Source organism: Myotis davidii, unplaced genomic scaffold (genome assembly GCF_000327345.1).
Source record: "Myotis davidii unplaced genomic scaffold, ASM32734v1 scaffold292, whole genome shotgun sequence".
Lineage (NCBI taxonomy): Eukaryota > Metazoa > Chordata > Mammalia > Chiroptera > Vespertilionidae > Myotis > Myotis davidii.
The window spans coordinates 5,144,525-5,159,742 of record NW_006285042.1 but is presented as its reverse complement, the minus strand read 5'-3'; the positions used below and the strand labels follow the sequence as shown (position 1 = coordinate 5,159,742).

Genomic DNA, 15,218 nt, shown 5'->3' with positions numbered 1-15,218 from the left:
CTGCAAGCCTCACAGAGAGAAAGCTGCCCTAGGGTTCTGAGCGATGCCAGACAGTCCCGCTTCTCCCGTTTGAGTCTGGGTCCCTAGCGACTCCCCCGGATCTGGAGCTCAGAGTCTGATGCTCCCTCCCGATTGTAAACAAACAACCGCCCCTCTGTGCGGCACCGCCAGCCCGCTCCGCGCGCACTCCGCACCTGAGAATTTCACTTCAGCACTGCGCCTCCTCTGAGTCTGGATATGAAATTCTCTTTACTCCTAGTTGTAGAATTTCCACTCAGCCAGCCCTCCTGTGGTTCTGGATGTTGTCCGTTCCCTGTTTCAGGCTTAATTTGAATTGGTTGTTCAAGGCAGCAATCTCCGGCGTTAACCTATGCCGCCATCTTCGGTTCTCCAGGAAAATTTTTATTTCTACATTCCTTACAAAATCTGTGAAGTTAACTAACTCATTATTATAGTTTTAGAGCTGGAAAGATATTTAGAGTTAGAAAGGCATTTCATGGTAAATTTCAGTTCCTTCAATCTTCCCATCCCACAAAGATTTCCAGTCCATTAGTCTACTTGGGTATATAGTCATGGAGAAAATTTATCATTATTCTCTTTTACCTTATAAGACTTTTAAAAAAATCAGTTGCCCAGAAAAACTTGTGCTTTTGTGGAATACAAGGCAATGTTCTCAGCCTCTTTAAATGGACTGGCCTGTCATTAGTTATTAATTCTTCAGCATAACAGAACCAGAACAGAAAGTGTCTCTTATAATCCTGGATACTTGGGTAGAGTTAGGAAAACTCACAGGTGCTAAGTAGAAATATCTCTAAGCAAGAACTGAAAAAAATGAGGCTTCTTATTTGCTATAGTTGTAGTCCTGTGAACTTGAATATATTACTCAAGGTTTCTGAATCTGTTTCCTTGCCAACAAAGTATAGCTAATACCATGTGCCTTGAAGGATTGTTCTTAAGGTGCAGTGTGAAAGCACATTGAAAACTTTATACAAACATATAGGTAAGGAATGATAATGGTAATATGAAGTGACGTCAAATTTTTACCACTTTTCAACCTGCTCACAGTGCAAATTTTATTAATAACTAGTAATAGGAGAAAAGGACATATTATTACTTACACTTGATAAACTAAGAATAACATATGTGCTTTTGTGAGCAAATCTTCCCTTTAGACATTCCCCAGGAAATATGCAGTTTAGCTAGCAAGTTTGGATTTTCTCTAATCACCCTCATCGTCATTGCCATCTCAGTTACTCAGTGTGCCTGTGATTATGTAGCACTCCAGGCTTCAGTCTAAAATCTAAAATGGTCTGTGCTTTATAATCCAAAGTGAACAACTAAGTCAGGAAACTTTTTAATAGAAATTATTTTCTAATTAAACTTTTGATTATTTTACTTAGAAATAATTGGGGAAAAGTTGGAAAATTATATATTATATTTAATGCCAGTTTTTTTCAGTCCCAAATTAATGGAGTGGAATAATTATGACTATCACAGATGAAAAATATGTGTGCTTGGTCTTTAAAATACATGATAATAAATATACTATTTAAATATTTTGGTCATCCTGGCCAGTATGGCTCAGTTGGTTGGAGCATCATCCCGTACACTAGTGGGTTTTATTCCCTGTCAGGGTGCATGCCCAACTTGCAAGTTCTATCTCTGGTCAGGGTGTATGCAGGAGACAACTGATCAATGTTTCTCTCTCACATCAATGTTTATCTCTGTCTCTATCTCTCTCTCCCCCCTTCCTCTAAAGTCAGTAAAAATAAGTAAAAAATAAGTTAAATAAAGTAAAATATTTGGCTCATTAAATTCAGCATCATATCTGAAGAATGGTCATATTTCTACAACCATTTTATATTATACATAACACTTTCATATATATATTTCATTTTTTCTTCATAATTAGCAATGATTGAGATATTTTCATCCCTATTTTGTATGAGAAAACTGGAATTCAGAAGACTTAGTTTTTTTCTTAAGATTATACCTAATAAGTAGCAGAGAATTTGCCCTATGTCTTTGAATTTCAAACCAAATATTTAATGTTTGTATTATATTACTTCTATTTCTTTATCAAATAGATGTTTATAAACCTCAGTGTTATGCTATCTATAGTAGGTTAAACCTCACCATCAAAATTTCTAAAATGGAGTAGTTTATTACTTTTAGGTTGTCACAATATTAAAAATAACATTCAGATTTCACCTCTACATTCTAAAACTGCATTTCTGATTTTATTCTACATTGTTATTACAGAACCTGAGACAGTTAATGAATTTCTTGACTTGTCCAATTTTTTAGTCTCCTTTTCAGATTTATTGTCTTCCTTTCCTTACTGTGAGGTTATATATGATATGAACATATATGAAATGATCATATATGATATGATCATTTCCAAAAACAAACACTCTGGCAAGATCAGCATATAGTTGGTTCCTGTGTAGCAAACCATGTTGTGGCATTAGATGAGTACATCACTTCTCTCTTCAGATAGTTTCCACTGCATTCCGACTGTAGTTCTTGGTCTTCTGTGGATGGAAAGTATTGCTGATTGTTAAGAGAAATTCCTATCAGAAAGTCCATTAGTAAAGGATATGTCCAATCTTAACTTAATTGTAATTATAAACTTATTGGGATGGATTTACTGCTTTTAGCTTCCGTTGCTTAACTTCACAGTACTATGTCAAACAATACACATCTTTTAAAGTAATATTATATATTCAACTTAATTTAAAGTCTTCCAATATAGAGATCAGACAATGGAGATATGAAGTTTATTTCAAACTCCACAGGGATTATGATATGCAATGCATATTCTAAGTCCTCACTGATTATGGTATTAAAAACATGGTATTCTAATTTTGTACCATGTGTTTTCTGCACATATTTTTTGGAGAAAATCAGGTTGCCAATATTAAATGTAGTACACTTCACTTACTTGGTAATGTTACAGCCATCAAGTGACAAGAAGTGGGTGTTTCCAAATTTGACTTAAAATTGTTTAACTTATTGCATATTTTTGTGTCTTCCCGAGAAAGCGTCTTTTTTTAATAAGCATAAAAAATAGATATTATAGCCTTGGCTGGTTAGCTCAGTGGTTAGAGTGGACCAAAGGGTCTCGGGTTCGATTCCCAGTCATGAGTAAGTACGTAGGTTGCAGGTTCAGTCCTGACCCTGGACGGGGTCTTGTGTGGGAAGCAAGTAATCACTGTGTCTCTCTCACATCAATGTCTCTCTCTCCCCTATTCCTCCTCCCTCCCTTCCACTCTCTAAAAAATCAATGGGAAAAAAATACCCTCTAGTGAGGACTTAAAAAAACAAACAAGAAATAGATATAGTGAATAGTTCAAATTCAACTGCTTACATTATAAGTTAGTCATTACACCTCCTTTAAAAGCTATAGTAATTATGAAGGGAGAGTTGACAAGTGAATTATTCTCTATAAATGATAATGTAAATGCTAATAGAATCTTTATGTCTTTTGCAAAGCTTCACAAGAGTCTTCAAAACTAAAAAAGGTCTTGTGTTACTGTAGTTGAGTATTTCTCCTACATTACAACATGATTTTATTACTGTGAAAATAATCTTTGTTACCATGGTGAATAAAAATTGGCTGACTGTAAAGTAGTATGAAAATATGTCTTTAGAAAGCTTTTTATTAGGTAACTGGTAGAACTCCATATAAAGCAATGGTATAAAAGCAAGTGTTTTCCACAACACTGTGACTACTTAATGCCACTGAACTGCACACTTAAAAATGGTTGAAATGGTAAATTTTATGTTATGTATATTCTATAATAAAAATATATATTTATAGTTATATATAATTAGCATTAACAAAAAAGAAAAAGACCAACAGCAAAATTTACAAATTTGAGAGAGAGAGGAAGAGAGCAAACTCAGGCTCTGAACAAAATCCTAAATTTATGATATTAATAAAACTAAATTGAAATTTTAAAAAGCAAGTGTATGTGATGATCACGAAGTAAAAGCTTTTTTTCCCCCTCAATAAACTAAAACTAGAACATCTTTATGCCATTTTTTGTATTTCATGATTTTTGCCACTTTTAGATTTTTATTTTGATTGTATTTATAAATTACCAGTTTAAAGTTTTTCCCTAGGCAGCAAGCAGGTAAGATAGGTTTCATTATTCATGCCATTAAAAATGTTTCATCTCTCCTTTCATTGAGATATCATCAAACTTTTTCTGAAAGAACCAGAAAATGAATATTTTAGGCTTTGTAAGCCATAGATCTGTTGCAATTGCTCAGCTGTAGTGTTACAGCGCAAAAGCAGCCATGAACAAATGAGTATGACTGAGATTCAATAAAACTTTATTCATGGGCCCTGAAATTTAATTTCACATAATTTTTTGAAAATATGTTTTACATTGATTTTTAGAGAGAAGGGAGCGGGGAAGGATAGAGAGATGAAAACATCGATGAGGTATCTGCTGCCTCCTGCATGTCTCCTACTGGGTATAGAGCCCACAACCTGGGCCAGTGCCCTGACCTAGAATCCAGCTGTGCCTGGAAACCACTGAGCATACCGGCTGGGCAATTTCACATAATTTTTACATTTCACCAAGTATTATTCTTTTGAATTGTTTTCAACTATTTAAAAATGTAAAACCATTTTTAGCTCATGGTTCCTATAAAAATACAAAGGTCAGGTATGACCCATGGACCATAGTTTGCCAACCTGTACTTTTAATACTTTTAAAATTATTTTATTTGAATGAGCTGCTAATTGTGAACAATATAAAACAGCATAGATCTCAGACTGATGGTGATTTGTGTAGACAGAAATGGAAAGAAGATCTCTTAAGTTTTTGAAATGTGATTTTTAATTGCAACTTATTTTGGCCATCAAGAAGAACAATACCTATCAAGAAAAGTATATTATTTTTCTGAGAAATTTGTGTTGATTGGTCATAGCATTTTGAATATTTGTTTTTAAATACCTATAATCACCCCAAAGTTGTCCTAATTTCAAACATCATAATGACTACTAAATGGTACTCTCTACAATGAGAGGAAAGTCATTTGTCTAAATTAGCAGTTAATCCAGTTTGTTTTTCAGTATAGTTTTAAACCATTGTAAGTACATTTGACTGGTTTTCTATTTTGTGAAATTAACACACAAAAAAGACTGCATTACTTATGAAGCCATGTTGTAAAGACCCATCATCAGCTTTTTTACTGGGGCAATCATGCTAACACCCAGTCAAATTTCTTTTTTAAAAAAATAGTGAGTTTTAATGACTAAGTTATATTTTTACAGGCATTTTTAAATATAGATATCATATTGGGACCTAAATATGACTTTCTTATGCTTTAAATACGTTTTAATGCTTCAGGTGAGTATGCATTGGCAGCAGAACTGTACAGAGAGGTGTTGCGTTCATCTGAGGAACACAAAGGAAAACTCAAAACTGATTCACTTCAAGTAAGTAAAACTAAATAGTGTCAAATCAATATTTTATCTGTTTTTTTACAAAATAATTTTTCTGAATATTTAAGATGAAGGGTAACAAGTGGACTTTGTCATAATCTTTGGAGATTAAGCTTGGGATTCAGTGATTTCAGTAAGCACCCAAGATGATTTGCATATACAGTTCTCCCTCAGTGTCCTCAGGGAATTGGTTCCAGGATACACACACACACACACACACACACACACACGTTATACCAAACTGGCAGATGCTCTAGCCCCTTTTATGAAATGGCATAGTTTTGCAATCACCTGTATTTATATGTAGGCTATCGTGCGGTGTGCCTCCACCTCACTTCATTTGTGTGCGTTCAGCGTAGTGCTCAGTGCAGTGTGTGGCAAATTCAAGTTTTGCATTTTAGAATTTTCTGGGATTGTTTTTTCTGAATATTTTTTATCCATGTTTGGTTTCATGTGCAAATTTGAAACCTGAAGATATGGAGGGCTGACTGTACATGCAAGTTTGAGAATTACTGCTGTTCCGTATATTCAGGATGATATCGGCACAAGACTGACTAGCTAAATCTAACCTACATTAGAAAAACAACTTGAATTATTTGTACCTCAAAAACGAGGTCAATTTTATCACTTTTGCATATGAACATCAACATATTTCTTTACGTGGTTTTCACCAAAAAGCAAAGAAATGGAACTAAGTAATAATAAAATCTATTCAATGATCTTCTAATTTAATTTTTGGAGGTCTTTTAGGGAGATTTGGATATTTGAATTATAACATTTAAGTATAAAATCTCTTCCCATTCTTGGTTCTGTCCAGTGGATTTATATAGACAAGGCTCTCTAGCAGAATGGTGACTAAGGACCACATTTATTAACCTTGGTATGTTTAGGCTTGAGTCCCTGCTGAGATTCTTTATCATTCACAGTTGAGGCTCCGGGACCCATGTTTTCACATGTGCTTGAGCCAGTGGTAGGAGGTGTGTTTGGGGGGAAGAGAAGAGGAGGGAAAATTAAATATAAGTCTGCTTATATTCTGCATGGATAAGGAGTGCCTAAGGCAGACCCTGGACCTTAAGCAAATGTGTTTGCCTCTTGGGAGAAGGAGGAAAGAAAAGGCATCATGCTCCTGAATAAAGGAAACAAAACAAAAGAGTGGACAAGACAGATAAGTCCAGATGCCTAAGTTCAAGAGTAAGCAATCAGCCTGGTTCTTCCTTTTGGGCATAACAACCCCACCTACTGGTGAAACATGGCCCACTGGATATTCTGCTCTGTCCAGTTAGATTAGCACTCCGTTTTCTTGGGATAAAAGGTGTAAGAGGTGGAGAGAGGCAAGTATTTCTCCCAACCCATTCCAACACCTCATGCAGAACGCACCGGAAATCCTCTTCCACAAGCATACATAGCGCAGAGGAGCCAAGTTTCTACCGCTTTCTCTAGTGTTTACACATTTGTTGTTATTAAATCTGATAGTGTTTCTGACTGTATTACCTATGAAGCCATGTTGAAAAGACCTAGAACATTTGAGGTAAGTCTTCAAAGGTCAATTCTACAAAGATCTGTACCATGGCTCAGAATTATGAGAATCTGCAGCCAAACAGAATAACATTTGTAGTCTCGAATCACTGACACCAAATCAAATCTTACAAAATAAACCACTCTTCTCATCCTTTAACCCTTACCTGTCTTTCCAAATTAAGAAATAGAAATTACTTTCACTTTATTTCTTCTCATAGCCCTTGACTCCAGGGGTCTCTAGCCAGTTGCAGACTCAATGTCACAGTGAGAAGTCTGGCTTATATTAAATACAGAGATATAAGATAGAGTTTTCCTATACCATCTTCACCTCCAGCTCTCTTATTCAGCCCTTAAGTTCAACAGGTCCAGGTCATAGCCCTGTTTTCTTATGTATTTCATTATCCCTATTTGTATCATAATGTAATTGCTAGGCTCATCCAGACTCATTTCCCAGAAGAATCAAGTCTAGGCAGTCTATCTTTTTATTTTATTGAACTTATTTGGCGTACTCCTTGTTCCTCATATGGGCAAATGCATATATAATAGGAAAAAAAATACACCTATATTATATATTCTGCTAAATACATAGACATATTTCATAAGACTAGATTTTTAATTGAGGAAAATTTATAACATTGTGAATTAAGACCTTTACCATAAAACTGACTTCGGTTTTCTCTGACAAAGTCAGTACTCAAATCAGTGACACGTTTATGTGGTGTTAGTGCTCTGCATGCCATATGAACAGTAGGTTCTCCCCCTAGAGTTTTCTGTGTTGGCTGTCATAATTATTGCCTTTTGTGTGTTTGTAGAGACTTCATGCAACTCATAATTTGATGGAATTATTGGCAGACAAGCACCCAGGGATACCTCCTACCTTGCGAGATGGCAGACTTGAGGAAGAGGTAATTATTATTTTTCATTCTTTCTGTTAAAGAATATTTTTTTCAGACTTCATGCTCCACCTTATTCATATTTCTTAGGGCATACAACATTAAATAAAGGTAATCATGTTTTCCTGATGTTTTTACATTTCTAACTTTGCTGTGATTTTGGATGGTAGAGAAAGACAATACTCCATAGTATTTTAGTTCTCTGGTGATCTGCTTGCAGCTATAGGGCAACCACTTGTCGTAGACATAGTTGTTGATAGTCAAAGCACAAAATGTAAATAAACAACAAATTTAAAAAGACCTTGTTGATCTCATGACACATCTGCAAAAAACATAGTAAAAATAGTAAGTTGTATACTTTCGCTACCCTTCTGTTTATTATTTATGACAGTAAATTCACATTTTCAGTGGTATTTCTTATAGAAGTTCCCTCTGCAATGAGTATTGACTCTCTGGAAAGAGCGATATTATAAATTAATTCACTATAAATTGTTAATAAGTTTATTATGCTAATTTGCTTGTGGATTTTTGCCTTCTTAAAGGTCAAAGAAAGAAGGTAAAGCTTAAATCTAAAGAGTAGTAGATGTGTTTGAAATGGATTGAACCTGTCAGCAGAGCCTGTATTTGAATCAGTGAGATACAAAATGAAATTGTATACGTATGTACAGCCCTTTCTTAATGTTAGATGGCAGTCTACATGTTAGAAATTTTCTAGTGAAATTTCATTCCCATTGCAGGCATCTAATCTTTGCATATAACCAGTCACTCAGTTTAACTGCCTTTAGTCACAGGCAACTCTGGGAGATAGTCCAGTCTGTTAGCTTTAATGACCAACTATTTATAGCCAGTGAATTTTAATAGAAATTAATTGGAAGTTTGTGAGAGGAAATGGAAAAATGCACCATGAGGAGGAAGGTTCATTTCCATGTATTATCCCTTTTGCCTAACTCGCATAGAATGTGAAGGCAGAGTATTTCAAAGCTGGACACGATCTGAGAAATCATCAACTTCAACCTCCTTTTGTAAATGAAGTAATGGGAGCCCAGAGCAGTAATGCCTTGTCCAGAGAGGTGTATCGGTGCAGTTAGACCTCATGAAACTGACTTTTTTTTTTTTTTAAGTCAAAAGTGGTCTTGTTTTTATCTGGTTTAAAGAATAAATTTTTTCAGTATTGCTTGCAAATTATGTGATCCTCCTTAAGTTGATAGGTAAAGAGTTTTTATAGACCCTTGTTGCATTTATCTGCTAGGACTACCATAATAAAATACCACATACTGGGAAGGTTAAACAACAGAAATTCATTTCTCACAGTTCTGGAGTCTGGCAGCCTAAGATCCGTCAGCAGCGTTGGTTTCTCCGGAGGACTCCCCTTGGCTGGTACATGGATGCCCTCTCACTGTGTCCTTACCTGGCCTTTCCTTTGTTTGCATCCCTGTTGGCTCTTTTCTTTTAAAGAGACCAGTCATTTTGGGCTAGGGCTTTCCCCTTATGGTCTTATTTAACCACATTTACACATTTAATCATCTCCTTTAAAGGCCCCGTCTCCGAAAGTGGTCACATTGGGGGTTTGGGCTTCACCGTATGTACTTTGGGGGAGCACAAGTCGGTCTATAACACCCGTGTTAGTGTATATTCTCAAGTATTATTTCTCAACTGAAGGAAATTCCAAGAAAATGAAATCAGTCAGGTAAGAGATTCTGAAAGAGATCCTTGTTTCGTCTCATAATTTTAAATATCACTCTTTTTCTCCCTTTTTTTTTTAATTAAAAAGTTAATAAAATTTTGGGAGCAGACCCGTGGGATTTCTTGGATTTTGTGACTTAACAGGTAAAGGTGTTCACTTGAATACATATCTCAGGAATTTCTGTCATGGTTTTTATGTTCTCTACAGTATACTTGTAGAGTTTTATGCTTAAATTCAGTTAAGTACCTTTAAATATATAAGATAACTACATTGTTCTTGAAACACCATATTCAGTTATTTTCTAGACCTGGAGTGAAAGTTTATACTGTTTGCTCTTTTAACACAGGCCAGACAACTGAGGGAGCATTATATGAGCAAGTGTAACACTGAGGTTGCTGAAGCACAGCAGGCTTTGCTGCCTGTGCAGCAGACCATACGTGAGCTCCAAAGAAAGGTATGTCTCCAGAATGACTTTCTTATGTGTGTCTCTACATTAGCATTTTGGCTTTTGTTTTGGTATAGGGAGAAACTTGAACTTATATAGTCATGTTGGAATTCTAAGTCCCTAATATGGTGCCTGTCACACAATAAAAGTTTATTTGCTGTTAGCAGTGTTTATTAGTTGAATAAACAGATGCATAAATGGATCACCTATTTTGAAATTATTCTTTTTTATTTCTTTTAAGCTATTATGGGTATATTTAACTTATATTTAAACTTATATTTCTTTTACTTTGGGTATATTTAACAAGTTATTTTTTAAAGAAGAAAAAGACTTTCAAAATCTTCTTTTAATCTTAGATGTGTATGTTGCCAAAATTTTTTCTTTTAAGATGTCAGAACGTTAGAACCACAGGTATTTTTCTTATTAATACAAGCCATTTGTCATTTCTAAAATTTCCCTCTTATGAAATCGGTAGCAATGTCTAAAGAGGAGGCTACACAAAATACACTCATTTTTTTTATATTTACCAGTTACTCCACATTTTATTCTTCCTAATTTCATTAATTATTTAATATTCAGGCATATAATTTGTTAGTTGTCATAGTAGAATCTAGTTCAGTTAGTTGAGTATTAACATAATGTCTTTATATTAAGAAAGAAACCTGTTACCTTTTCAAATATATGGAGGAAGTACTGAATTTTCATTTTGGTAAAGTATTTTTTAGCACAACTTTTTATACAAGTCTGCACAAGAAATTCTCATTCATCTAGAGTAGTCAGGAAACAGGTGTTCTCTTTAATTATATTATGGAAAAGTACTCACTTATTGTGTATAAAAAATGTATACTTGACTCACCACTATTATAATTCCCTTTAGAGTAGCATTTATTGCTGCCTTTGAATTTTTCAAAGCACCCTTCCAAAGGATAGAAATATAGTGACTTCTACAGCAATATTAATTGATCAGCTGTTATCTTTTTTTACAGATTTATTCTAATTCTCCTTGGTGGCTGAATGTGATCCACAGAGCAGTGGAATTCTCTATTGATGAGGAGCTTGTCCAACGAGTGCGAAATGAAATAACCAGCAACTACAAGCAACAGACTAGCAAGCTTTCTATGTCAGAGAAGTAAGAAAATATTAAAAAATAGAATAACTGTATGAGTAGCCACCCCAAAAATTCAGACCAGTTATTAAGAGGTCCAGTTAAATATAGGAACATATTTTGATTACAAACATCTGGATTTTATACTGTTGAGTACACTTCAAACCAAAATATTAGATGTAAATCTAAAAGAGAAACCCTTTTTTCTACATATTAGTCACTTAAAAATACTCTTTTTACTAATTTTTAAAATCTGCTTAAAGTATTTTCTTTTTATCTTCGTTGGACAAGGTTTTGAAATAGACTTTGCTTTGGAGAATTTTGTCCTTAGTAAGATATTCATACTTCCCTATAATTCATTCCCTAAATTCTAAGCATCCTAGTGCCACAGTGGCAGGTTTTATATTATAGAGTTACCTGCTCTTTCTTCCCCATCTTTCTTCTCATCAATACTATTCTTCTGGGTCTTTATAGGTAAATTGGATTATTGCTCTAGATATAGAAATGGTGAATAAATTTACTCTATATCAAAAGTACCCTTAGTGGTCTGACTCAAATGAGTATCTGTCTGATGTGGGAAATTTAGGTGTTGTGGCAGAACTGTTGATTCTAGGTGGGTAGAACAGAGAGAGAATCTTATTGCTTCTCAGATCACATCCCAGCAGAAAATTAGCCTTGGATTAATGTTAGTTTTCAGTGAAAAAATCATCAAAAGAATATAGGGTTTTTCTTAAGGGTATGATCTAATCCCTACCTTCTAAAGTTTAGTTTAATGAGAAGACAATACCCATGAATAATTTGAGAAATATGACTATATAAAAATTGAATATAACGAAGTACTAGAATAAGTGGTATTTTTAATAAACTCCATTGACAAGAAGAAATAGATTAGTGTTTTGAAATGTTAGAGAAGCTTCAGGAACAAGAGTGGGCTATTAAGAATAATTTAAAGGGAAGGGCATATGGCATTTTAGGAAGGAGAAGAACATGCTCTTAATTTAAAATGCAAACAAATTGTGTTTGTATTTCCCATTTTCTAATTTATTATTTTAGGCTTTCTTTTTCCTTTCATAAATCCATTTATACACATCCATACTTTTCTTAGACTGTTTTATCCATAGTTTATCAGAATAGTTAAGAGCATTGTTTGGGTTTAACTTCTAACTGCTACATAATAACTTTGAAACTTAAATTAATCTGTTAAGCTTTCTCAATAACGTGAGCATAGTACCTATTGAGATTACACAGGAGTTATGCTTGCCAAAATGCCTAATATATAGTAAATGCTTAAAATACACACACTCGTACATATATAAAGTCTTGTAACAAGTAACATATCTTTTGGCTAATTTTCTTTCTCCCCAATGTTCTGTTTATCTTTCATCCTGCTGTCACCTCTCCACATACAGCTAGAATGTCTGTACTCATTCAGCAATAAAGACTATGGCAATCATGATCTTTCAAAGTCATCTAAGACAGACATAGAAGATTTTGAGTACTGTTTTTTAGTACCTGGGAACAGGAACTATCAGACTTTTTAAAGTAGAGAATCCAATGTTATTATTTCTTGCCTAATAGATACCAATAGAATACACTCCTAAGGTAAACTCACTAAAGTGTGACTAGGTAAAATGTTGCAATTTCTCTGTTTAGCAACCATTTTCTAAATTTGAAGAAATTGACCTATTTATTTCTTTGTGTTGCGTTTGTTGCTGGTGATGGGAATTAGGTTCCGTGATTGCAGAGGTCTTCAGTTCTTACTAACAACACAAATGGAAGAACTAAATAAATTCCAGAAGCTAGTAAGAGAGGCTGTTAAAAACCTGGAGGGACCTCCATCTCGTAATGTTATTGAGTCTGCAACAATCTGCCACCTCCGACCAATTAGACTTCCTCTCAACTGGTAGGTACTAGGAGAAAGCATTAAATGAAATGGCATCATTCCTTTAGGCCAAATTTTTTCTTTTTTTGTTTGTTTGCTTGCTTTAATCCTTACCCCAAAATTAATTGATTTTTAGAGAGAGTAGAAGGGAGGGGGAGAGAGAGAGAAACATTGATGTGAGAGAGACACTTTGATTAGTGGCCCTCCCGCACATACCCTACCCAGGGCCTAGGATTGAGCCTATATGTGCCTTGACCTGAATCAGATGGGATCCTTTGGTCCTCAGGCCAGTGCTCTATCCACTGATCCACCGGGCCAAACCAGCTAGGGCAGGCTACATTTCTCCTGAGAGAAGAAATACGGTTTATATAATAAAAGTGTTTTGTTTTTTTCATTTGAATTCAGACAGAATTAGAGATATGTATATCATTAATCTAACTTTTAAAAAAAAACTCTAAAGGATCACATACTGAAAATCTTTTTTTCCCTAAAATAGCATATTTGTTGAAAAGAAAAAGTGAAATACAAAATACTTAGCCTTTCATAGAAATTACCTGATTGCTGGTTGTGTTTGTGAATATTTTACTGACGGTTTCTTCTTTTCCAGCTGTGTCTTTTGTAAGGCTGATGAATTGTTCACAGAGTATGAATCAAAGCTATTTTCTCACACGTAAGTTCTTGATTATTCCCCATCAGGAAAATGAGACATTTATAAGACTTGATGTTTTAAATTAGAAGACTATATTTTTCTTATAGTAATCTTTCTTGTATTTTTTCCTCTTATTAAAGCAATTCAATAAACTTTGGCATTTGATTATTTAGCATACTCATTTTCATCTGTGCAGAAGTTTACCCCCAAATGCTCATGTCATATAGTAATGTCTAATTGAGAGATAGTTTAGGGGAGTAACAGACTCTGGAGTCCAACAGATTTCAACTCAAATCCCTGCCCACTACTGTGGGCAAATTACTTCTCTAAGCCTAAGTATCCTCATTTATGAAATGCATATAATAATAGCACTAGAGGAGAACCAAAATGGCAGCATAAGGTATGAACCTTTGCATGGTGCCTCCCACAACAACATTGAAACTACAACAATAAGACAAAACAGCTATCATCCAGAACCACGGGAAAGCTGGCCGAGTGGAAGTTCTACAACTAGAAGGAAAGAAAGAAGCACATTGAGACCAGGTAGGAGGTGCAGAGGCACCAAGAACAGAGGTACAAAGGCGCGCACGAGGCGGACTTCACCTGGATGTGCGGTTTTTTTTCAATTGGAAGGTGATACAAGCTCTCGAATGCACTGAGCTCATTTAAGGCGAGGTTCTGGGGTCCCAGACTCCTATGGGGAGAAACTGGACTGTCTTTCAGCGGTTTGGAAAGTGCAGGTGGCTTTCTCGCAGAATTGCTTGCAGGGATCATTCATTGTTGCTGTGGGGGCACGGGGCTGCAGGGACGCGGAGTTGCGGAGACGCTGATGACAGCCATTGCTGTTTGCTCTACCCTGGTGATTCTCTGAGACCCCGCCCCACTCAAATTACATCCCTTCCCAAGCTGTGCTCAGTGGTTGGTGCAAAGGAATCACCTCGGCTTTTGCAGCCTAATCTAACTGCAGCTGGGTCTGAGAGCTCCAAAACTTCCAAATCCCAAACAAAAAGGAGAAACCTGCTGATATCACTGTAGCTCCTGCTGGGTGGACTTACACAGTGGTTGATTTGGAGATCCAGGAGCCAGGGTACCCCTGGTCAGATACCAGATTTCAACTCCTCACATCCATAAGGGACACACTCAAGAGGCAGACTCAGTGAGGACCAAAGCCCCACTGAAGCAAGTCCTGCCCCATAAGGGTGCCTCCAGCACAGCAGTTCTTCCTATAGGCACAGTGGGTCCTTGCAGTCAGCCAAAAATGCAAAGACAAACATGTCACAAATGAAAGAAATGGAAGAAAGCAAACTAATGGAGGGCATGGAATTCAAAACCACAGTTGTAATGTTACTCAAGAATCTTCTAGAAACCTCCGAGGAACTTAGTAAGACCTTCAAGGATCTCAGTGAGAATGCAAAAAAAATGGAAAAGGACCAGACAGAAATTAAGCATACATTGACTGAAATAAAGAGTAGTTTACAGGGATTCAACAGTAAAATAGAGGATCCTGAGAATCAAATTGATTTGAAATATGAGGAAGCAAAAAACAAAAAAAAAAAAAAAAGAGGAAAAAGGAAAAAGCAT

The 15,218-nt window shown here is 35.5% G+C and overlaps 1 protein-coding gene across 7 annotated transcripts in view; it reads left to right on the top strand.

Annotated features, from left to right (window-relative positions):
* Nucleotides 1-15,218, top strand: part of SHPRH (SNF2 histone linker PHD RING helicase, E3 ubiquitin protein ligase) — a 67,593-nt gene that overhangs the window by 27,043 nt on the left and 25,332 nt on the right. For all 7 annotated transcript variants that reach the window (XM_015558527.1, XM_015558525.1, XM_015558526.1 and 4 more), the window contains 6 exons: nucleotides 5,367-5,455; nucleotides 7,792-7,884; nucleotides 9,903-10,010; nucleotides 10,988-11,130; nucleotides 12,836-13,009; nucleotides 13,596-13,658. In XM_015558527.1, the coding sequence (XP_015414013.1) occupies nucleotides 5,367-5,455; nucleotides 7,792-7,884; nucleotides 9,903-10,010; nucleotides 10,988-11,130; nucleotides 12,836-13,009; nucleotides 13,596-13,658 (670 nt within the window). The remainder of the gene's footprint in view (nucleotides 1-5,366; nucleotides 5,456-7,791; nucleotides 7,885-9,902; nucleotides 10,011-10,987; nucleotides 11,131-12,835; nucleotides 13,010-13,595; nucleotides 13,659-15,218) is intronic.